We start from the raw sequence: 26,568 nt of genomic DNA on the forward strand, positions 1-26,568 counted from the left end.
CACACAAGCAACTGATCTCAAAATGCTGAGGTAATAGCGCCATCTAGTAGCAATAATGCTATAAGTACTATATATCTGTCTTTCAGGTGCCCTGGTGTTTTGCTGTCTTTGTCAGTAGGCCTATGTGAAGTAGCTTACGTAATGTAGGGATTTTTCCGTATATAAGATAAGAATAATTAGGTATACGGATAAAAAGTGGGAAACGTATCGTTTGTATATAAATAGCACCATCGCTAAGTTACATGGAAAAAATTAAGCAATATCACACAAGTGAATATTCATTTCTACAGCTCTATTGCGAATGTGATGTTGATTTCTTACAAGTTCTTGAAACAAATTCATATTGAGTAACTTACGTTTCAGACTAAATGGGCCACTTAGTTTGGGCGTATGTTTCTTGTTTTCGTCAACTAATATAGCTCCTTCCAAAGAAGCCAAAAGCATCAAGCCTGTCACCTATCAACGCGCAGATGAAAACCCGGCCTGGAGTACCAAATAAAAGCGGAGCGAAAGAGATTCCCCTCCGCCACCCAAAGCGCTACAATTACTCCTCTCCATTCCATGTTTTCTATATTTTAAGTCAAGTGGCGTACAAGATATTGGCTGAATCCGAAATTCACTCTCACTATTTGAGGGGACAGCCATTTGTAGTGGTGTCCGAAACCACAGTGGACGTTATTTAGTGCACTCATTCTATAATCCCACAGTGTACCGCAATAACGAGTTCAAGTGAACTGTATTAAGTGGACTAAAGTAGGGAATAGTGAGGGTTTAGGGGCGATTTCGGATTCAGCCTCTGTTTTTGGTTATCGTTAAATTAATGTGACTAAAAAGGGGCTATTATCCTTTGAGATGGAATATTTGAGACCAAACACATGGCCTAAGTGGCTTATTGCTTTTAAGGCTTTTACTCTTATCAGTGCCATAAAAAAATGACAACATATGAAATCACCACAAAACGTTTATTCAAGGAGATACAATTCAAACACACAAACACAGATTGAATTTTCAATGGTTCCAAAAACAAAAATCTATGTAATTTGACATAAAATAGATTATTTACCCATGATGCTGCTGTAGCTATACAATATTTGTCTACATGGTGTAGCAATATGAATTAAAATCTGTGATATTTACTATTGATTCATTATTATATCAAAACACATCTTTAGGCCATTTAGTGTGATACTGGCACTAAATCATAATACTCCAGAAATATAGTCTAGACCTGTTCAAATGTACAGTAATTACCACAGCACTCTTTGGATATGGTTTGAGGCAACAATTCAGTGGATCTAAACAAGGTTTACTAGGGGGAATGAATTACAGATAACCGGACAGACTATCGTTTTGTACTATATTTTAATCCTTGGAAATATGGATATTTATATTAATGAATTGTTGCGGAACATGTTTAAAATTATAAATACAAATACTGAGATTTCTATCTTGTTCCCGAATTTGTTAATGTAACAAACAGCATATGTTTTTCTTCTCACAAGCACTTCAATTTCTCAGAAACATGCAGTTAAAATCACTGTTGGAAAGTCAGGATATTCTGCTAATGACTCTGAATAAAATTGACAGTATGTAAAAATATCTGCCTGAACTGTCAGCTGATTTAAAATAACTAGCACTTGAATCAATAAGTGTTTGATTTAAATGTCAGGAGAAAAGGGTCGATATTTATGTCTTAAACTCTTAAAGCATATAAAAAAATAAGATAAATAAAGATGCTCTATCATTAGAGGGAGTTGAAGTAAATAGAATTCTTTGACACAATGAGTGTTTTTCTCTGATTTGTATGTACACACACACACAAAGAAAAATTTTGTCATCCATCCCTCAAAATAACAGAGAGATTACATCTTAGATTTGACAAAATGACAGCACAAATATTGGAGGAGCAGCAAAATAACATACCTGCAGAACCCATAGGTATAATTGACATTTCTGTAGATATATGTAGATGTGCCGTGACACGTCTACGTTCTGTTCAGCATAGTATTTAATGTAACATCCATCAGGAACACATATTTCCCAAACCCCATAAGTGCAAACAAAATCTCCCAGGCTCCGTGTATCTCATGCCATGTAAACTGATAATGGCTGTTTCAAAACATAGAGTGAGACACCACATACTATATACAACCAGTAGATATCTCACACATCAACTGATTCCGGGTTTACAAGACAGACCAGAACTTGACCAGGAGCCAATCTGAAGGCAGGGTTGACCTTTTAATGCTAATCCCAGGGTTGGATCAGGGACACGGGTGTAGTGAACGGTGAGAAGGCGTGGTTGTAGGTCAGAGGTGAGGCGGGACGGTCTGTAGGGCGTCCTCGGCAGTACGGTGCACATTAACATTCTAAGAAAAAGAACAGAAAATGACAGACTATTATATGGTTGGTTTTTCAAAATCTACCGGTTATCTTGAAACATGTGTCGTAAGACTGGTACTGGTAAACTTAAAAAATAAAGCTAATATATATATATATATATAAATGGGACATATGTCATGGGACAAAAGGTGAGGTGATATAAAACCATATTAAACATTTGAAATTATCAGCTCAATAGATCCAAAGTCCACTGACATAAACCACATTGCTGCCCTTTACCACAGTAATATGGTATCTGCCATGTTCATGTTATCATTTTATGGTGGTTTATTTGGAAGAAATTTTGCAGTGTTGTGCAGTTGTGTCAGAATCTGTTCTGTCTTTGTTCTTTAACGACAGCCAGAATTGTGAGTGAATGTAAAGAGAGACAGGATTTCACTATTTAAATACATTTTATTAGCATCGCAAATAGACATTACAGTAGAGATTTTTCCTCTACCTCAGTTGCCAGAAGAGAACAGTTTCACATCATAACATTCCTTAGTGTTTCAAATAATTGAAAAAAAAAGACTAGTTCGTAAAATCTAAAATGTCTTTCTTCCAAGAGCACAAAAAGGCTCAGCTAGCAACAAAACTTATATACACAATACACATTGAGAATTATCAAGTGATGAATAATTACTGATAAGACAATGTAAAATTAACCTGCTAAAACCCAACCTAATTTACAAATGCAATTTACAGGTGCACAATAAATAGATTTCACATGCTACTGGAGTGAATGCTGTTCTTTCATAGCAGCAGTTACATTCATGTGCAGCAACAACTGAAAAACTTCAGTGTGCATTTATGATAAAGTGCAGCTTAGTATTAACACGTCAAGGAACAAAGGAACACAAACTGAATTAATTCATTTAAAAAAGGTTAATTCTGTGCATAATTATCTCTCAGTTGTAACTCAAAAGCCATTTACTGAGCTGTCAAAATGGCCTCTGATTTTAGGAAATGCAGTAGATGCATTTTAGAATGTTTACAATCCTAAAAAAAAAAAAAAAAGGGAATGGGGGAGGGACAATGGTGTGTGAGGAACAAGGAACTGTCATTGATGATCTGGCACTGTTAACAAAGCCTCTTCCGCCTGCCGTGACACATCTACGTTCTGTTTGAAGCAAACACAGGGAATGACGTCACGTTAATAGATGAGGTGAGGGGGCGGCGACGATGTAACAGAACCACACAAATATCAAGAGGAAAACAAGGAGCTTTTGCTTAGAAGTACATTTTTTTATCATTTAAAAACAGCAGTATAAAGTATGGAAGCTTGTCTCAGCCACAAAATAAGATAGGTAACAATTACGATTTAGACTTTTTTCCTCGCAATAGCGAGTTTATATCTTAAAGTTCTGAGTAAAAATTCAGAATTGTGAGATAATTGTGAAAAATGTGAAAACTGTGAGTTATGAAGTCCGAATTGCAAGATATAAACTCACAATTGCAAAGAAAAAAAGTCAGAATCGTGGGATATAAACTAGCAAATTCTGAGGAAAAAAGTAATAATTGCAAGATATAAACTCACAATTGCGAAGAAAAAAAAGTAATAATTGCAAGATATAAACTTACAACTACGAGAAAAAAAAGTCCGAATTGCGTGATATAAACTAGCAAATTCTGAGAAAAGTCATAATTGTGGGATATAAACTAGCAAATTCTGAGGAAAAAAGTCATAATTGTGGGATATAAACTAGCAAATTCTGAGGAAAAAAGTCATAATTGCAGGATATAAATAGCAAATTCTGAGGAAAAAAGTCATATTTGCAGGATATAAATAGCAAATTATGAGGAAAAAAGTCAGAATTGCAGGATATAAGCGAGCAAATTATGAGGAAAAAAGTCAGAATTGCAGGATATAAACTAGCAAATTCTGAGAAAAGTCATAATTTTGGGAAATAAACTACCAAATTCTGAGTAAAAAAGTCAGAATTGCAGGATATAAACTAGCAAATTATTCGGGAAAAGGTCAAAATTGCAGGATATAAACTAGCAAATTATGAGGAAAAAAGTCACAATTGCAGGATATAAACAGGCAACTATGAGAAAAAAAGTCAGAATGATGAAATAGTTGCAAAAAAAAAGTGAGAACGGCGAGATAAAAAGTCAGAAATGCAAGATATGAACTCAATTCCGATTCAAACTCACAATAAAAAAATCCTTTTTTGTCACAATTGCGAGTTTATATCTCACAATTCTGAGAAAAGAAGTCAGAAATGCGGGATATAAACTCGCAACTATGAGGGGAAAAAAAGTTTATATCTTGCAATTCTAACTTTTTTTCTTAGAATTGTGAGATCTGAATGACCTTTTTATATTTTATTCCGTGGCTAACAAACTGCTACAGTGCAATCTAATAATGTGTTTCACCCTTGGTAAATGAATCAATGAGCTCGAGACCACATCTATCATGCAACGGCTGAGGCTCAGGAGACCACAAAGCTTAATCACTTTATTATACACAAGAGCTCTCAAGCATGACTACAGACTGACTGCACACTTTCCCTTAAGCCATAACAGATGGGGAGGCTTTTTAAAAACCTAAGTGACTGCATTTATGAGTCTTACCGTCGGTCTGTCTCTGTGTGTATTCACAGCTTCTACTTTCAAACAGACTGACTCCACCTTACAACCTGAAGACACAGGATGATTCACAATCAGGACTTGAAAAGCATTATTTAAAGTATAATGTCCAGGATGGTTGAGAAAGGTTTCCTGTCTTACCATAGGCCACTGGTGTTAACTTCAGTACTGTGTGTAGAGGGCATTTCAGATAAGGCAGTTCCTCTGCAGGAGATGGAAAAACACAGCAAACAAGTAGATTTTAGATTACTTTTACTCATCACATCAGTGCAACTCTGTGCAAGTGAACTGTGATTAAGTGTCTCTTCATGAGTGGTGTCGTAGTGGTCATCACCTGCAGTCTTGTCCAGAAAGTAAGCCAGCAGGCATCTCATGACGGCTTGATGACAGACGACCAGGACGTTTTCCTGCCGCTCTAACTCCATGATCACAGGTTCCAGACGCTGGACCAAGTCTTCATAGGACTTTGGGGGAAGAGAGCTGGATTAGAAACCAGGTTCCACTCACGATGTAATGATCACACACATGTAACACATATGGCTGGATATAATTGGGATTTGAGGTGAAATCTCAAGCTTTTGACAGAAGAGTCTTGCGGTGTGACATGCTATATACTATATAAATTGTATTAAAGGAACACGCCGACTTTTTGTGACTTTAGCTTATTCACCATATCCCCAGAGAGCGTGCTGGGGACTTTTTTCAGGTGCTCTGTAATATCATAATAGTATTAAACAGAGAGACCTATTATCAAACATAAATGCTTTAGTAATGCACATTCAGAGAGTTCCCTATAATTCAAATCATTCACAGAAACTATTCTATATCTAACAACAATTGACATGCAACTAAAATATGCCAAACTCAATTGATATTGAATGATGTGCAGTCCCATTACACACACCCTTAACCTTACAGCACTGAAATAAATACACACATAAACATGTGACGAGGACCTTACACCCAGTCTTTATCTAATATAGTGAGAACAGTGTGGTGCTTTAATGCTCTCTGAGTAAACAGGTTTGAGATATTGATCTAAATGAGAACTGCTTGCTCTGAAGAACAAATGCTCACAACCTGGCAGATGAAAGGAGCAAATGGAAGTGTATGTGCGGCCTCAGGATAATTGTGTGTGATGTGCTCAATCAAAGCAATAACAGCTAAAAAACACATGAAATAACATCAATTAGGCACCTTGGGAACAACCTCAATACAACCTAAAAAACAGGCTTGTTTACTCCATTTGGAAGTATTTGGCCATGAGTAATAGAGAGCCTATAGCAGCCAGCAACATTTATTTGGTGAGTGTTTAAAAGGGTTGGGAACCGAGAACCGGTTCTTATGCAGAACCGATACTGATTTTTGAAAAATACCAGAACCGCGCAAAATTCCTAAGTTTCGGTTCCGAAAACGGTTCTGGTGCAATGTGTGTGCGAAATGTAACACATGTGAAAAGGAGGCTGCACTAGCAATTTGACAAAACATTTGCTACAGCGCGGAATCAACCTCAAAACATGCAATGTTTTCAACTGTTTAAGGAAGAATGCTGCACCTTGCACGTCCCCATCGCCAGGTAGGAATTCATACACAGGTAAATATTTTATTTCAGTAGTAATAAACTATAGACTATCAATATATATATAGAAATATTATTTATGTTTTTTCAGATGTTAAACAATGTGCCACTCCCACACCCTCTCTTGGAACTTCGGAGACGGTAAATCCGTTTACTACAATTTCAGAGGTGTTCATTTGAACATATTTAATTTTAATTTCCATAAATTCCTTTTTTTTGTTGCAAGAGTGGCTTAATTAATACTGTAATATATGTACAGTACAGGACTTTATTTTGACATTGCCAACCTGTAAATTGTAATTTTAGAGCAAGGAATAAACACATAAATTATTGTTTGAGTTGCGTATTGTGCCTTTTTCCTTTACCACTATTTGTTTAATAATTTTAATGGGACCAGAATCGTTAGGCGGAACCGGCAGAACCGGAGCCAGAAAATTTCTAACGATTCCCAACCCTAGTGTTTAATGTGCTAAAGTGTAAGAAAAAGATCTTTGGGACATAAAGGGACATAAAAGAGCAATACAAACACTGAATGATAAAATATGACAGCTAAAATACATCTCGCTATGATATATATGGCCATCAACCCCCTGTGATTTAAATGAAATTGATTAAAATAAATGTATTAAAAGAAAACTGATTTCATGTAAACTGACCTCTCCTTTGGGATAGCGATAACGATATTTGTCCTGGTCCCGTAATGCAAACTCCAGAGGAAACTTCAGCTGGATCTCCTCATACATGAGCTCCTCACAAACGCCCTAAACCCACACACACACACACACACACACACACACACACACACACACACACACACACACACACACAGAGAGTGAACAGAGTCAATTAAAGAACTAGCGCTGATGAATGTTCTCGCCTCATGTTGGGGCAAAATAGCTGCGCTTGAACACACCGAAAGGACTACAGCCGAGTGTCAGCTAGCACTCGCGTTCTGCGCCTGAGTGTAAAGGAGATATCCGTCTATTTCTGCAGATATATTTGTCTATATTCATCATTCAAAAAGGGAAATCGACACAGCAGGCTGCAGATACACAAACCAAACAAAGCAGCGCATGCTTACCGTTTTGAATATCAATCTTGCTGATCACTCTCTTAATTCCGCTGGGCTCATGTTATTACTAAAATATTCGCCCAGGAACATTCGGTAAGATGACATAAAATTAGAACAGCCTTCTATCTGTACCGTTTTGACTTCTTTGCTCGCTGTTTTGCTATTATTCTCGTGCACCGACTCATTCACTAAACTGAACAGAGAATTCTCTCTCTCACTGACGGACCGATGTCGATTCTACATGTTGAATCGACCCCCTAAAAAAACCTGACTTCGTCCGACTAGAGCCAATGGTGCGGAACACACCGGAAAAAAAACAAAGAAGGTCGACGCTCAAAAATGGTCTGACATTGCCGACAGCCAATAGTCGGCTTGGTGTGTCCTCTGGCTTGAACAAAATTTCCCCTTATTTTTGGGATATTGTGTTAACATTCATCAACAAGATACTTACGGCATCTATCTCATTAAGAGCTTTCCACTGTTCGTACGGTACACCCACAGCTTCTGCCGTCTGTATGGTCCTCTTCATCTGACTCGTCCACACCTTCAAATCACAGATATTCTGCGACTGGATAAACTGGCCCAAAGCATCAGCAAACTAAGAGGGAATGTGAAAAAACAGGTTTTAATTGCTAACTAACCCAGAAGCACAGAAACAGTCATTGGCAACACTCTACCTTTACTCCTTCATTTGTTAACAATCGAGAAAATCTCAACATTTACTAATACCTGATTAAAATCAAAAGTTGTATCTGTTTACATTAGTTATTGAACCTGAACTAACAAAGAACAGTTGGATTTATATTAATGAATGTAAATAAAGATTAATAAACACTGTAACAAATGTTAATGCATTAACTAAATTAACTAATGGAATCTTATTGTAAAGTATTAGCCAGTCATTCTTTGACAAGATTTCAAATAACTGAATGAATTGTTTAGCATCTGATTAAGTTTTAACAGTACAACTTCAGTTGGACTGATAATTACTTGCATGTTATGGCCAATAGCTGATAAATGGCTGATTTTAAAATTCGATACTGTTTTGCCAAGTCAAGTAAAGTCACCTTTATCTTTTTAGCGCTTTATACAATGCAGATTGTTCACGGGATAAATAGGAAAATAATAATTCAATGATGCAGTTCAAATCAGCTGTAAAGCAGCTCTAAAAAGAAAATAGTATTGTAGGTTTTGTCTAAACAAATAAAAAATACAATCAATCAATTTATAATTCACACTGTTGGTTTCTGGATCCAGTGCTTTTGAAAATTAAATTGATGTCTAATACTTATCAATATCTACACTACTGTTCAAAAGTTTTGGTAAAATTGTTTTTGAAAGAAGTCTCCTATGCTCACCAAGGCTGCATTCGTTTGATCAAGAATGCAGTAAAAACAGTAATATTGTGAAATATTATTAATATTTTAAATATCAGTTTTCTATTTGAATATATTTTAAAATGTAATTTATTCCTCTGATGGAAAGCTGAACGTGATCCTTCAGAAATCATTCTAATATGCTGATTTGCTGCACAAGAAACATTTAGAAAACTGTTGTGCTGCTTAATATTTTTGTGGAAACATGATATATTTTTCTTAATTCTTCTCTTATTCTTTGATGAATAAAACTATAAAAAGAACAGCATTTATCAGACATTATAAATGTCTTTCCTGTCACTTGATCAATTTAATGTATCCTTGCTGAATCGAAGTATTAACTTCTTTAAAATAAAACACTTTTGAGTAACATATTTCTGTCCTGATTTCATCACTTTCACATGGTATTTTGAGACCGTCAAGCCTCAAGCTATTTTTCTGCTTGTCAGTTACGCTAAAAACGATGACTATGTGCAAAAAGGCCTTTACAGCTTACCTGCTTTCCCCTTGCCGAAAGGCCTGAATCTCCACCGATACGACCTTTGACATTCAGATCACTCTCTCCATGTCGGCACAAGTAGATGGAACGGGGTGTGATGTGGATGTTCATGAGGTAGTAAACTATTCGGCTCTGTATGTGGTCCAGGACCCGGTTTACCAGGTACCGCCTTCCCACATCAATAATCTTTATGAACGAAAGGTCCCTGAATACACCAAACAGTAAATTCATGGATTCAAGATAGATAGGATTCATTTCAACAGCACCAAAATGGCATTTACCTGTCCAGTTCCTCATCCAGTGGCTGATAGGAGTTTTCATAACATTTTATCCTCTTCATAAAGTCTGCCGTGGCCTCTTCTGTGTTACAGTGCGTATAGTCTGGACTGCCCAACTTCACTTGCTGAAAACGAACACCACAAATTTAGCCCAAAAACAACGGTGAGATAAAGATATTGAAAACATTCTGCATTTCTGAGACTTACCACAATGTTCTCTGCAATAACATCAGGGTCTTCACACACAGATTCTACAAAGAAAACCTGAGGGATGTGAAAAGAAACAGCTGAAGTGAGAAAAAGAAAACGCATGACATGAACATCGTAGATGAATTATCCCATTTCTAGCACCTTGAAACCATTCTGCTCTGCAAATCTGATGATTGTCTCTCTCCTTTCTCTTGTTGTGTTTGTGGCATCAAAAACCTGAAGATCATAAAGCAAAAAGGGTGAATGCATAAAACAAAAACAAAGAAATTAAGATCAACATGGTCAGAGGATGAACTGGAGCTAAAGAAAGACAATATTTGTGTCCCAAATGACACACTATACACTATGCACATATTCATGTTTATGAATAGTTTATGAATTTTCTAATTTTGTCATTCAACATCTGAGTCTGATTGACCCTCATTCAACACTTAATTTTTTTGGTTAAAGAGGGGGTATAATGCTATTTAATGCATTCAGACTTATTTACACTGTTAAAGAGTTTGATTCTCATGCTAAACATGGCTAAAATAAATAAAAAACGAGTTGGATGTATGACTCATTTCACAGAGTATTTCTGTGCCAAATACACTCCTTCAGGATTCTAATACATTTTGGAACGTTTTTTTTTTTCCGAGAATGGCCCAGTATGACGTCATAAAGGGTGGAATTTCTTGTATGGGCACTTCTCCTGGATGAGCGCATGTGCACATCAACCAGAGCGAGAGCAAGAGCTCTCTTCGTTCAGGTTTTGGAAGCCGTCGGCAGCGCTGTCATTTTGATTTTAGACCACAAAAACCAACAATGTCACTAAAGAAATGTGTTTTTGGTTTTGAGGGAAAGATATCCTTGTTCAGCTTCCCAAATAACCCAGTGTTAAGGAAACAGTGGATGCAGTTTGTTCTGCAAGTGTGTGTTCCCGGTCACAAATCGAAACCGCTGGCATGAGTGAAACTGCATCAAATGTCTGTGTTTTGATGGCAATCAGCGCAGATCATGTGAACAAAACTAGTGTAGAGTGAATTGAAAGTTATCCAGGGATAGTGACATGATGTATTTTGTGTGTCATAGGTGTGTGTGTGTACAAACACTATTTACACTATAAAACGGTATACAATAGTGCGCAAATTGGTGTTGTTTTAATTTTAAAACCCTTTCCGCTTACACCAATTTTACGAAAGTTTCTCATCCACACAAGATACTTAAATGATCTTACAGATTACTGAGATGATACCAAAGACTCGACAAAGTTGTCCCGCTATTCTTCTGCCACGATCACTTTATTAGCAAAATATCTGAGCACTCACTGGTGCATTCAAGTCGCACTCAATTGCAGTTCCATGCATGGTCTAAAACGCAATGGCCCTCACGTTTTGAACGTAGTGTCCTTGACGTCACCCATAGGATTCTGATGAGCAGTTTTGAAGTGCAAAGTATGGACGAGCTGGCCGTTGTCATCTTGGCAGCGTGTCATCGCGCGTCACTCCCGGATAACAGAAAATGGGCAAAAAGGCGGGACGTGGGTGGAGCTGAGATGACGTGATGACTAACAGACATCAGATAAATGGCTATCCACCTGTCACTCGAAGTGGCCACGCCCTTAATTGTGCATAACTTTAATGCTTTATATAATGTAAACGAATGAATTATAAAAAAATTCACCCCCCTCACAGTTGTCATGAAGGGCAAAATTAGGCGTATAGACCAAAACCACAATTTGTACCAGACTGTAAACATGTTTTATTCTGCTGTAAAGTTGGGCATTTTAACATGGGGCTCAATGGGATTCTGCTCCCTTCTGGAGCCGTTCCCTAGCAGCAAGTCGATAAATTGCAGTATATGTCACTTACGTATTGGCTTCAAGAGAATGAGTGACACAGTTTTGACACAGGATAACAACTGCAAGTACATTGTCTGTCATCTTTGCAGAAATGTAATATGGAGATTGTACAAAGTAACATGTATCTTTAGCAACACTGTGAAAGTGAACAACACCATTGCGGGCACACACCGGTACATGACTAAACATACGTCATTGTTTTGAAACAGTGTTTTCACTTTTCAAAGTTATCATCAACTTGGGAAAGCATCTTCAAATAGCTCAGTTTTCTCAGGATAAAACCGCTGTCTCAAGGCCTGTTCACACCAAGGACGATAACAATAAAGATATAGTTCTAAAAATCGTTCTAAATATAAAATAGCACAATCCATAACACAACTATAACGATAATGGCACAAAGAAACAATATCATCGGAATCACTTTCAAAACAATTTTTTTCCAGCTGATGAATGATATTAATACCAGCCTGTCAGAAGAATCCAAGCTGCTTTAAAGTAAAAGACAAAAAAAATGCAGATATTGTGTGCTGGTGTGGACGGCGCCAATATAGTTAGCATTATCGTTCTTGGTGTGAATGGGCCTTTAGTGTGAATGAAGGCCTGAATGATTTGTGTTCAAATGTATCCAGATTACTCTTAACTTAGCCTAGATAACATACTTGCACCATTTGAAATTCTCTATCCAATTCAAAATGTTCAAAAGATGTTTTCCTTACCGCCACCTGTCCGCCTTCATCTGTGAGGAACTGCCGTACGTCATTGAGAGCTGCCAGTGCACACTGCCTAAAAGAAACAAGAAATTAGATGAGCTTCTAAATATTCTTAGCATTATTTCACTTTCTGAATGGTCACCATTCATGAAATATATGTCTTACTTCCTGATTTTAAGCCCCTCTTCATTATCTGGCCTGAAGAACTCAAAGGATTTGTAGATCTTCACACATTCACGTCTGTACTGCCCAACATTAAACTCTACGGAAGTAAAAAACCAAGACTAATTTCAGGATCAGCAAAGGCAGTATTTCAACAAATGTCACCAATCATCATTTGATATGAGAATCACACTGCATGTGCTTTGCACCTTTTGTCGGAACATCAATCCAGTTGAGGTAGCGCGTCAGTTTCTTGGAGATGTAGGTCTTTCCTCTGGCTGGTAGACCCACGGTTACTATAAGTGTGGGGCAGTTGGTCATGCATACTGGAAGAAGAAAAAAAAGCAGCCCATAAAACACTGATATGTTTGACAATAATATTCTCCACATATACAACAGTTGAACGGTCCGTTATCACACCATTTGGTGTAAAGAACAGAATTTTTTTAATCCATGTGCAGATTATGTGACCTTTTTATTGCTTTAATACAATTTGTGAGTTGTCTTTGTAGAGCATAAGTCATTTCGATATCTCCACATCAAATTGCATAATATCATAGCAATGTCCACATAGTCTTGCAATCTAAAATGGGTGAAAAGTATTTGTTCTTTGTCGGTACATTTTAAATGATATACTATTTTTAAAATTATATTAGAAGTTTTTGAGGTGAAACTTTTTTTAACAAGAACAAAACGAAGCAATAATTAATTTACTGATTATGTAACAGCCCTGTATTATACAAAGATTTTATTAATACATATTTTTTAATTCCCTCATGAATGCTGAACATGTAAACATAATAACACTGTAATTATTGTATTTCTTCTTATTATTATTATTACTATTTGTATTATTATATATTAATAGTGTATTTGAAAATGTATTTACTAGTGAACAGCAGAGTAGCCTATTATGTAACAATTTATAATAAATCATTACAATACATGTAATCTTCTTAAGGCGTATTTAATGTTTAATTTAAAAAAAAATGCAATCAAACAAAAAACCTCTAGATTTGTTTCAGACAATGTTAAATTGTATCACCATAGAAGTATTGCATCAGAAAGCCCGTTTAACCCTCATCCGAGTGCAGCATCAGTGTCCGGCTCTCATCCATACTTACCCTTTCTTTGACTAATGTGTCTATCTGGAAGGCCGTTTTTGGAGGATGGCACCCATATTTTCTTTAAAGGATTCTGTGTGAGCTCTCGGGTTAGACTATTACCGCATTGCTCTGTGTTGTTCTCTATTACACTCATTATATTCGTCGTCTCACTTTCAACGCACGAGCGTCCATTACCATCAATGCGCAGTAAAGACAGCGAGGAAGAATGTCATGAGACTGGGTAAAGAAAGAACGGCCCTACCGTAACTTCAAGAAAAGATACGCACCCGCTACACTTTACCGTAGTGCAAGGTGTATATTTTGCATAGTGATTAAGCGTAAGACGGATATGTTTCCTAAAATAGGTGGTTTACAGCTACTAGTCTGTATACGAATGTAAATATTAATATCCTATTTTCACCTCAACTGTTATTAAAGTTATTTTATGTCATAATTCTGTCCAGACCACTGTTGAATAGACACCGTGGTCACGCGGTATCTGTTACGTTTCTCTGCGCTGTGGTGGACGGACTAGTCATCATCAGTCGTTTGTGGTTACTGTTAAAGGCATTGCTGCAGCGTGTTAACCCTTTGTTTGTAAATTTGATTTAAATTATCATCAATTTTAGTTAAATGTCTCCAGTGAGACAAAAAAAACGCCTTTTGGGATACAGTTCTAATAGCAATATTTGCATTATAACGGTATTTTTAACCTTGTAAAGCCTGACAGAAAAAATAATACTAAGAAGAAAAATATATACATTTAAAGGGTTAGTTCACCCCAAAATGAAAATTCTGTCATTAATTACTAACCCTTGTGTGGTTTTAAACCTGTAAGACCTTTGTTCATCTTCAGAACAAATGAAGATATTTTTGATGAAATCCGAGAGCTCTCTGACAGACATCTCTCATAGACAGCAATTAAATTAACACTTTCAAGGCCCAGAAAGGTAGTAAAAACATAGCTAAAATAGTCCATGTGACTACAGTGGTTCAACCTTAATTTTATGAAGCGATGAGTATACTTTTTGGTGCAAAAAACAAACAAAATAACGACTTTATTCAACAATTTCTTCTAGCCTGTGTCAGACTCTTACGCTGTTGACGCAGTGTAAACAGTGCAGAGCTTCCAGATCGCTGGCTTACCATTGGCCGACACGGTTCACGTGACGTACGAGTCGTTCAGCCGTAGAACTAGGAAGTGCTGTACTGTTTTACACTGCGTCAACAGCGTAAGAGTCTGACACAGGCTAGAAGAAATTGTTGAATGAAGTCGTTATTTTTGTGCACAAAAAGTATATTCATAAAATTAAGGTTAAACCAATGGAGTCACATGAACAATTTTAATGATGTCTTTACTTCCTAAGTGTTAATTAAATAGCTGTCTATGGAGGGATCAGAGAGCTTAGCATCACATCAAAAATATCTTCATTTGTGTTCCGAAGATGAACGAAGGTCTTACGGGTTTAGAACGACATGAGGGTGAGAAATTAATGACAGAATTTTCTTTTTTAGGTGAACTAACCCTTTAAATGGATCAGTTTATTGAATGCAAGTTGTCGCTCTATATCTCCCAATAATATTAGTAAGATGATATTTAAATGCTACGTTTTACGATCAAAGCTCTGTAGTTTTAACTGTGGGAGGCAAAACATAATGCAATCCAAAGATTTAGAGATGAACTTAAACATTAAATTTTTTTTTTCAAAAGCCTGTTGTGTCTTCTTTGATACCGTCCATTTGATGATTTTTCAAATACATTACGTATGGATGTTAACGTAAGGAGCTTCAGTCCAGTGAATGTTCATCTTGTAAAAATAATTTATATTGTTATTCATATTTAATGTTTATATAATAATGAACGATTTCACAACAAAAAGACATGTAAACCACAACCTAAACATTTTTAGGATTACACTAAAATGCCTTTTACTTGCTTTAAAAAAGGATGAACTATTAATCACACAACAGAAGACATGTAGTAGATTGTAAAACAAAGCACAAGTTTTGATTATGTTGATAATTTGAGGCCTTAAAGGTTTGCATATTGAATATGAAACTGCTGAGCGCCCCCATGTGGTACTGGACATTTGTTTTATTAGAATTTTTTAATTTTGAAACTATTTACAAATGTAATATATATGTTTAAGACTTTCCTAAATTAAATTAAATGCACATGTAAAACGTTAAAATTGTACTGGTTTACACTGATCATGGACATTTTCAGTGGCCTTTGCAGGGTGGTTGCAACTTGTTTCTTGGATAGTCTGACTTTTTTTTACTGATCCATCTCGTAAAACCTGTTGTCCCAGTGACTTTAGGGTATAAAGAGTGTGCTTGTAATAAACACAGTTACATTAAATACAAAAGAATGTAAATTAGGTCAAAGTTCACCTTCAAAATTAGCAGTGTTAAAGATCATAGACATGGCTTAAACCTAAAATATCAAATCACTACACTCCAAAAACTGCAGCCACTTACAACAATATACATTTTAAGGCTAATAAAGGTGCCAGAACCTTCTTTTTCTTACATTTTGAAAGTGAATGTTAAGTCAAATACATTATACTACACACAAATTATCCACTAGATGGCAAGAAAGAGACGTGTTCATAGCTACGCACTCTATGGATTGTGGGTAGAGGATTTGACTTGAGCTGTGAGCACAGCTTGATAATAACAGTGATTTCTGAGACATAGCATGTATTTGTATCAGTGCACAATGTCTTGCCACAGAAATGGGATTACAGATCATCTAAGGTGGAAAAACAATGAGGCAACATGATGTTAGACTGCTTTTTTCAGCAAACACATCAGGACAATTTCATATTTGCTAAATATTCTACTTAACAACACATGCATATTAGTAACAGCCATTTGGGATTGGGGGGGGGGGGGAGACTTCAACAGATCCTTCAACTGAGACTAAGCTGAATAAGGAACTAGTAAACCACAAAACCTCTGTAAATCATACATTCACTCCCAATTCTAGATTTTATTGTACAATAGAGTCTATTGTCAAACTATGAATCATATTTTGCAGTTAGTAAATCAGACTGATAAATCAGCATTCAGATTCCCAGGGAAAACTAGATCTGGTGTGGCTAAACAATGAAGCGTGGGTGTGGAATATGTTAAAGTCTACAAACAACAAATCATATTCTCCCAAATCATATTATAATCATATCTCCCAAAAAAAAAAATCTTATCTACTGGTATACAACATATACTGTCATAGCTCAAAATCTCTGAGATGTAATTCCACTGTCTTTAGTTCTTATGTGTACTTGTTTTGAATCTGACTGTCATTCCCATCACAATAGCTTCAGCGATACTTCATGGAAACTTAAGGGATACGACCCTACAACCATTTCATTAACAGCCCACATTGTTATAATTACTGCTTGCCAACCTCCCCATTTTCCTGTCATCTGAACAAATCTGGATGAAATGCAACAGCAGCTGTGTTCGTTGTAATATTTCTCATTTGCTGATAACCTCATTATAGAATCCTGCTGGTTTTTGTCTTTTCTCTAGGTCATAGTATTCTATTTTTACAACCGGACAAGCTGCAGTTTACCTCCATGTCAGTGATCTAACAAACATGGCCATGATTTGACCTCAACTCCTCCACACTCCTGCACAGCATGAATGGCATGGCCAACACAAAAACAAGAGAGAAATAACACAAACACAACTGAGAAATGACACAAAACGCTAAATGAAATCGATCTTAGGTGCACATAAAACCTCAATGCATTGCAATGCATGCAGCACATGATCTAAACACTGTGCTTATCTTCATTCATTCAATGCAGTACACAGAACACAGCGACAGTTTATTTTTAGATCACATGCATGGTTTACAGCAATGTATAGCCATAGGTTATGTGAGTATATCATTAACAGGCCATATATATAATGCTCAAATAAACAGCTCGTGGACTGTTGAGTCCAATGCACACGCGCCTACGTGACAGAGTCTTGTTTACTTCTTCCTCGTCGCGTACACAATACCAGCTGCTTCCGCCAGAGAATAGCCATAACCTCATGTTCCTTACCCCTCTTATCCAGAATCTGCGTGTTTTTGGACCGGCTGGCGCCCCTCATTGTCCGCGTTTTGAGTGTTAGTGCTTTATTTTGATGCTCGAGCCTTGAGGTATAAAGGAGAAGTATGTGAAAACACGAGCACACACGCCCACTGATTGACAGGTGGTGCAGCCAATCGCTGCGAGGCAGAGGCGAGCGGACACACCCACCTTCATTAGAAAGAATCAGAGGAAAGTTTATGTTGATACTGTTGCGCAGTGTTATTCAATGTTTTATGTTACACAGGAATGTGTAAATGAATGCTTTCGTTCTTTTGTTTACATGTTTAAAGTGAAAGGATGGGATTTTGAACACACCCAAAAACAATTTAATCTTGTATGATTTTTTTTAATTGAACTACATAATAAATATAGTTTACTATATATGAATTATACTGGATCTATATTATGTTATATGAAAGTACTAAGAATAATATATTCTGATACTATAATATGTGATTTTTGGGGGTGTAGGCTAACGATAGATGGATGATGGATAGATAGATGGATAGATAGATACATAGATAGAAATATATAGATAGATAGATAGATAGATAGATAGATAGATAGATAGATAGATAGATAGATAGATAGATAGATAGATAGATAGATAGATAGATAGATAGATAGATAGATAGATAGATGATGGATGGATGGATGGATGGATGGATGGATGGATGGATGGATGGATGGATGGATGGATGGATGGATGGATGGATGGATGGATGGATGGATGGATGGATGGATGGATGGATGGATGGATGGATGGATGGATGGATGGATGGATGGATGGATGGATGGATGCATGGATGGATGCATGGATGGATGCATGGATAGATGGTTGGTTGGTTGGTCAGTTGGATAGATGGATGGATGGATGGATGGTTGGTTGGTTAGATAGATAGATAGATAGATAGATAGATAGATAGATAGATAGATAGATAGATAGATAGATAGATAGATAGATAGATAGATAGATAGATAGATAGATAGATAGATAGATAGATAGATAGATAGATAGATAGATAGATAGATAGATAGATAGATAGATAGATAGATAGATAGATAGATAGATAGATAGATAGAATTACACCATTTAAATGTGGAGAATCAATTCAAATCTAGTTCAATAAGGCCTAAATTCACTAACGCAGGAGAGGTGTTTTAATTACTCGATGTCTCTCAGGAAACGTCTCGGCTATATTAGGAACATCTTGACCTGCTGGACGCTGCAGTGATTCTGCATTCAAAAACATTTTTAGCCTGTACAGTTGGAACATGTCAGTCACGTCGCAACATGTACCGTAACGCCACAGGAAAAACTCATAAGAGCTGTGGACACAGGCCAAGTCAGGAGACAGGTCACATGGGTCCGTGCTTGCTGATAAGAACTGTTTACATGGCCAATATCAATAAATAAACAAAGTTGAAATAGTTTGAGCTGAACTATTTGGTATGAGTCAATGTTTTTCTTGCTTGTTAAATCTAGTGCTTTCTGGTAAGCTGTAAAAAAGATGCAAAAGTGTGACGCTAGTTACGGCTCTGTTCAGACTTGAACAAAGCAGGGCATGAAATTGTGATGAGGGCATGAAATTAAGAAGGGTCCGTAGGAACAGGATGTAAATGTGATCTGGTGCACGCAAACACACACGTCAATAAGCTTGTGATCTTTCCATCAGAAAGTGTACTATTTTTATATCTACAATGACAAGAGCACAAATTGTTAAAAAGTTGGGCTGTCTGAAGATATGTTAACAATGTCACAGAGGGGAAAAAACTGCATAACATATGAAAAACAAGACAGGGGAGGCTGAAAATAAATCTACAACTTGTGACAACAGAATTTGACCTTTACGTGTCTGTCCGGAACATTCTTTATAAAGGCCATAGTGATTAGTGACCCTGCTTCACAAGTCTTACCCCTATTTCTAGCTCTCTGACAGGACATGCTCTTGAGCAAGACACCCTCTCTGCTTTGTTCTGTGTCAAATACAGTCAGTTAATTCCTTAATAGGCCTATAAGAAATAAGATGCAGTCAGGAAATTAAAAGATTACCTCACACACTGATCTGAATGGCACATTGTGAATTGGTGTTTTAATGCAAAACAAAGAGATTGAATTTGGGGGTAATAAAAGTTTAATTATATTGGTAAGTTTTATTTACACAAATGAAGTTTTGTTAAAGTTGCTCCGAGTTTTGTGACACTGAACATTTTACTTCGATTATGACCACCTTTCTAATATTGTATAGGTCGGTCCCCCTTTTGCTGCCAAAACAGCCCTGACCCGTCGCGGCATGGACTCCACTAGACCCCTGAAGGTGTGCTGTGATATCTGGCACCAAGATGTTAGCAGCAGATCCTTTAAGTCCTGTAAGTTGCGAGGTGGGGCCTCCATGGATCTGACTTGTTTGTTCAGCACATCCCACAGATGCTCGATTGGATTGAGATCTGAGGAATTTGGAGGCCAAGTCAATGCCTCAAACTCGTTGTTGTGCTCCTCAAACCATTCCTGAACCATTTTTGCTTAGTGGCAGAGCACATTATCCTGCTGAAAGAGCCACAGCCACCAGGGAATACTGTTTCCATGAAAGGGAATACATGGTCTGCAACAATGCTTAGGTAGGTGGTATGAGTCAAAGTAACATCCATATGGATGGCAGGACCCAAGGTTTCCCAACAGAACATTCCCCAAAGCATCACACTGCCTCCGCCGGCTTGCCTTCTTCCCATAGTGCGTCCTGGTGCCATGTGTTCCTCAGGTAAGCAACGCACACACACCCGGCCATCCACGTGATGTAAAAGAAAATGTGATTCATCAGACCAGGCCACCTTCTTCCATTGCTCCGTGGTCCAGTTCTGATGCTCACGTTCCCACTGTTGCCACTTTCGGCGGTGGACAGGGGTCAGCATGGGCACCCTGACTGGTCTGCAGCGATGCAGCTCCATACGCAACAAACTGTGTATTCTGACACCTTTCTATCAGAACCAGCATTAACTTTTTGAGCAATCTGAGCTACAGTAGCTCGTCTGTTTGATCGGACCACACGGGCCAGCCTTCGCTACCCACGTGCATCAGTGAGACTTGACCCTGTCGCCGGTTCACCACTGTTCCTTCCTTGGAGCACTTTTGATAGATACTGACCACTGCAGACCGGGAACATCCCGCAAGAGCTGCAGTTTAGGAGATGCTCTGACCGTCTAGCCATCACAATTTGGCCCTTGTCAAACTCACTTAAATCCTTACACTTGCCCATATTTCCTGCTTCTAACACATCAACTTTGAGGACAAAATGTTCACTTGCTGCCAAATATATCCCACCCACTAACAGGCGGCGTGATGAAGAGATAATCAGTGTTATTCACTTCACACCTGTCATAATGTTATGCCTGATCGGTGTATATACACATATATAATAGCAACATTTCTAAAATAAGTACTAAACTACTTAACAGTACCAAAATAACAAAAATTAAATAAACATAAAAATAATAAAAACTAAACTACTACTAAACTATGGAAAACTACAAAAACTTTAATTAAAATTAAAGTAAAAACAGAAAATATAAAAATAAAATCTTACTCAATAAATTAAGATTAATATAATATAATATAATATATTATACTAAATTAACACTGAAATAAAGTCAGTTTCCCCTTAAGTTAATGATATTAATCAGGGCTCGACATTAACACTTGTCTGCTTGTCTAGGACAAGTGGATTTTTTGAAGGGGCAAGTGAAAGAGAATTTCTTCTTCACGAGCAAGAGTGCTGTGTTTCCTGAATACATCACGACTGAAAATGACACTGATTTTAAATTATACGCCAGTTCCATAAACAATTAATTAACATCAAGTCACTTACATTTTAGATGCAATATTCACAGTTTTTGTTCTATTTCAGCAGTGAAAATAGTTCCAAACAAAGATCACAACAGAACCATAGAGCGTGTTAGTGAATGATTCAGCGTTTTGAACGAATCGGTTGAATCAAAGATTCAATAACCTATTCATTAACAACTGCCTCGTTCTTGAACAAATCAGCCGCTTGAACGAATCGACTCAATGACTCACTCATTCAGACGGTCACCTGCCGCCACCTACTGGCGTTTTAGTTTCATGTTTAAACATTCTTTCCAACATTTCTTATTTGTATATTCAAAAATATTTAAAATAATCTCATAACATTATTTAATGCAGTTGTAATTTTCAGTGTCAATTATTGAATTTGATTGGTAACAGCCCTATAGTGTCTTAATCGAATTGAATTTATCGATCAAATTTAAGAATATGAAAGCTGAAGCACGGCCTATATTTACAGTTTTTCTCAGTCGCTTTGGTTCATTTCTCGAATCATCCTCGACATTTGCAAAACAGCAAGTGCATTTCTCAAAACAATTCGTACAAATAGCAAAACACCATGGATTACCTGCAAAAGCCAGTCTCTTGCTCAAAATCCTTAGTTCATCTCTCAAAAGTAAATATCTGTGTCAATGAACATGTCAGTGCCATCAGAATGACAAGTCCTTGTGTCATTGTGTATGAATAAGACAGTCAAATTGCTTAGTCATGTTGTCAATATAACCGTACTCTGGAGGGATGTTCTGATGTAAATATGGCTAAAGTTTTGATGACAATTAGGAAAGGAAAATACAGCACTGCATAGCACAAAGAAAAAAAAACAAAAAAAAAACAAAAATAGAAATGTGAACGTCTAATGGAAATGTATAGAAATATGCTTGACATATTATGACAACTTGTTCAACCATTTTGCATGTAAAGACTTATGCTATGAACTAATGCCTAAATGTTGTGGGGGGTGAGACTATTCAACAGAGACCCATTATAATACATTTTGATCAACATGACATAAGCAACTGATAATGTAGGAAACAGCAGAGAATTGTACATAAACATTTGCATGGATGTCCACAAGCATTTGCAACTTGTTCAAAGAAATGAGAAACTGCTTTTTTGATGTGCACAAGTGACACAATGATGTGAGAATTGAACAGGTAGTTTTGAGAATTTCAATTCTGATCTGAGAAATGTACCAAAGCGACTGAGAAAAACTGTAATAAGATTAGGGGAAAATGCCCTTTATAAAAGGTAAAAATATTGAACACTTCTGTATAAGAATATTGCTTCAGAATAAATTATATTTACAACACAAACTATGTTGGACAAGCACGTGAAAATGCTTAATGTCGAGCCCTGTTAAGTGTTAACTATGAACACTAACATTTGACAACCAGGTGGTGTCCAAATACCTGTTTGTCTTCAGTTTGAGCAGTATATCTATTGTTTTAGCAAATGTTGTGCTTGAAAAGTGTGCTTATGCTATATTTTTTTGTCATCTAATGCAATAAGATTCATATATTTTGAGTGTGGACTGAGTGTGAAAATATTTCTTGACGTCCCTGTATGTTGCGAAAAACGTTTTGTCATAATTGTTCATGATTTTTAGCTCGCTCATGCATGCTGATTATTCAAAGGCACTTGTTCCTCAAAGATCAGGTGAGCATTTGTCTCAGAGGAGCGCTGGCAGAAACTAGGGGAAAGGTCAGTGTCAAGTGGTCGTCTAAATATGTTCACTACAAAGTGGCCCGCTATCAGCCAGACTAATGCTGGCTTTGCACCAAAACGCAGTGTGATGTGTGCTATTTATAAACCGCAGTGTCTGACCACAAAGAAAGCAGGGCCGCTTTCATGATGCATTTTTCTGCAATAATTCTTTTTTAAGTTATTAACGGGAAAACACACCTTTTCAGAATATACTCAGCATAACAGTAAGAATCGAGCGCAAGTACCTGTGGGAAATCCCAGTATTTTATCATAATGAGCTGAATGGGAAATTCTGACTGATGCAAATTCAGGCAAGCAAAGTATTAAGCACCTTTTTTAACATTGAGAACACTCTCTCTGGTCCACTAAGGAATGGAGACTGCAGAAAATGGTCTTTGGGCCTGATCTGAGGTCAGGGTTTGGCAGACGTTGGGTAGTTTTGGTTCAGGAAGTGACTCACTGCACCAGAAAAGTACCACATTTCGCAACACAAGGGATATTGTGAACATTTCCAGTACGGACATACAATTCCTCTGAAAATGTATTGAAAATGTTTATTTGCAATAAAAAGGGCCGATAACAAAAGCCCAAAACAACAACAAATGACGTCTCTGGAGTGAACTGCATGATACTGGTGATGACTTGGACACATAGAGACATCTTATACAAATACACATACATAACATACACAGTGCGAGAGGTGCGTATCAAGTAATAGATCAGTACACAAAAAAGACACAAAGTTAATAAACAGAACACACACACACACACAGAGCTGAAGGACTTTAAAGCAGCTTTTTCAGTTCTTCACTGCTGGTGGTAGAAACAAGGATACACATGTGCATTCCCTCCAATTATTCCTCTATTTTTCTTGCTTATCACTGAAATTGTCTCCTTTTCTTGCGTTTTTCTCTTAATAGGTCCATCTTCTGTTCTTCTTCGGAGAGCCCATCTATCTCCCTCTGCTTTGATCCCATCCTCTGTCAGATCTTGCACTTTGATGATTGATCATTGATCTGTCTATCCTCCATCTCCAGTCCCTCATTGGCTACTGCATCCGCTTCCTCCGCTCTTCTCCCCTGTCGCCGCTTTCTTGCGTCTCTTGTTCAGCAAGGGGTTACTGGAGGCATCTAAGTCTTTAATCTTCACCTGCTCGTAATCTACACGCATGGTGGCCAACGCACTGGTTAATTCTTCCTACAAACCAAAAGAAAGAAAGAAATACATGTAAATGGTATAACATGCTTAACTTAAAGGTACATTTCTGAAAATGGCTGTTGAAAGTGGATCGGACAGAGCCCCACAACAAACTTGTAGTCAATCAGCAGCAGGGGGCGTGTCCACTCATGATGAAAGAGAAAAGAGAGTGGGCAAGAGGGAGATTTGAAGAGAGACATTACAAAAGAGAAAAGGTCAGAGGAATATCACTGGAAAAGAAGGATTATGATCAGGCGTTAATATTAGAAAAGCATTCCAGCGCTGGAGAGACCTAAGCGGGAAGGCCTGAAAACGGACGCAGAGGTTGCATTGTTTCTGCTCCATACGGGAGTAACATTGGTTTTGAGTGTGTGTTACTGGTGAAGCTTTATTTTTCTTCACCTCAGCTATGATATATGAAAGAGACATCCACTCTTGCATTGCCTGTTCGTGCTGAGGGGCGGAGCAATGAAGGGAGGGGTGTGTTTGTTTGGGTGATTTCACATATCAACAATGTTCAACAATAATTCTCAGAAATTGCTTACTGCACCTTCATCTGTTGATAACTTACCTGTTGAGTTTATTCCATTACATTTATTATACACACACACACATACATACATACACACACACACACACGCACGCACACACGTTTGTTTTTGTGAAATGTGAGGACATTCCATAGGCGTAATGGTTTTTATACCGTACAAACCGTATTTTCTATCCCCTTACACTGCCCCTGCCCCTAAACCTAGCCCTCACAGGAGACTGTGCAGTTCACTTTCTGTGAAAAAAAACTTGTTCTGTGTGATTTATAAGCATTTTGAAAAGTGAGGACATGGGGAACGTCCTCATATTTCACCCTCTTTTTGTAATACCTATGTCATACCCATGTCATTATACACATTTGTGTCCTGATATTTCACAAAAACATGCCCACGCACGCACGCACGCACGCACGCACGCACGCACGCACGCACACACACACACACACACACACACACACACACACACACACACATTTATATATATATATATATATATATATATATATATATATATATATATATATACATACATACATACATATTTGGTAACACACACACACACACACACACACACACACACACATATGAGGGGCCGTACAAGCCAGCAACGTTCATTCTGGCACTCTCACACACATACATTCTCCTTTCACATACATATATTTCTACTCTCTCTCTCTCTCTCTCTCTCTCTCTCTCTCTCACACACACACACACACACACACACACACACACACATATATATATATATATTTATATATATATATATATATGTCATTGCGATACAGAAAGGAAAAGACAGCACTGCTTAGCACAAAGAAAAAAAACAGAAAAACAAAAGTAGAAATGTGAACGTCTAATGGAAATGTATAGAAATATCCTTGACATTTTATGACAACTTGTTCAACCATTTTGCATGTAAAGACTTATGCCATGAACTAATGTCTAAATGTTGTGGGGGGTGAGACTATTCAACAGAGACCCTTTATAATACATTTTGATCAACATGACATAAGCCACTGATAATGTAGGAAACAGCAGAGAATTGTACATAATCATTTGCATGGATGTACACAAGCATTTGCAACTTGTTCAAAGAAATGAGAAACTGCTTTTTTGATGTGCACAAGTGACACAATGATGTGAAGATTGAACAGGTAGCTTTGAGAATTTCAATTCTGATCTGAGAAATGTACCAAAGCGACTGAGAAAAACTGTAATATATTTGTCTATCATTTAATCTAACTGATCTTAATGGTTAATCAATGAATCATTTGGTATACCTAGATTTCTATAGATATTGATTCTATAGACATAGTTTCTGTAGAACTTGTTTGCAATTACCAAATGTGATGAATTCTTTTTA

General features: G+C 37.2%; 2 protein-coding genes across 5 annotated transcripts in view; both read right to left on the reverse strand.

Moving 5' to 3' along the window:
* The window catches only part of mapkapk3 (MAPK activated protein kinase 3), a 206,374-nt gene that overhangs the window by 152,723 nt on the left and 27,083 nt on the right, over positions 1–26,568 (reverse strand). The window contains exon 10 of the mRNA XM_079845003.1: positions 22,555–24,657. Coding sequence (XP_079701129.1) covers positions 24,502–24,657 — 156 coding nt within the window. The 3' untranslated portion in view covers positions 22,555–24,501. The remainder of the gene's footprint in view (positions 1–22,554; positions 24,658–26,568) is intronic.
* On the reverse strand, positions 944–18,055 carry pfkfb4a (6-phosphofructo-2-kinase/fructose-2,6-biphosphatase 4a). 4 transcript variants are annotated; one of them, XM_079845002.1, is made up of 14 exons: positions 17,868–18,055; positions 12,910–13,026; positions 12,704–12,800; positions 12,545–12,611; positions 10,130–10,204; positions 9,986–10,042; positions 9,782–9,903; positions 9,498–9,705; positions 8,077–8,223; positions 7,210–7,314; positions 5,309–5,438; positions 5,116–5,178; positions 4,960–5,024; positions 944–2,369 (listed from the first exon to the last, which is right to left on the reverse strand). In XM_079845002.1, the coding sequence occupies exons 1-14, from the start codon at positions 17,914–17,916 to the stop codon at positions 2,310–2,312; spliced, it is 1,362 nt and encodes a 453-aa protein (XP_079701128.1). In that variant the 5' UTR covers positions 17,917–18,055; the 3' UTR covers positions 944–2,309. The 4 variants fall into 4 exon arrangements, with proteins under 4 accessions (XP_079701128.1, XP_079701125.1, XP_079701127.1 ...); XM_079844999.1 differs by lacking the exon at positions 17,868–18,055 and adding an exon at positions 13,825–14,077; XM_079845001.1 differs by lacking the exon at positions 944–2,369 and adding an exon at positions 2,780–3,502 and having other exon boundaries at positions 17,868–18,050.

The sequence above is a fragment of the Gobio gobio genome, assembly GCF_949357685.1.
Source record: "Gobio gobio genome assembly, chromosome: 19".
NCBI classification, from domain to species: Eukaryota; Metazoa; Chordata; class Actinopteri; order Cypriniformes; family Gobionidae; genus Gobio; species Gobio gobio.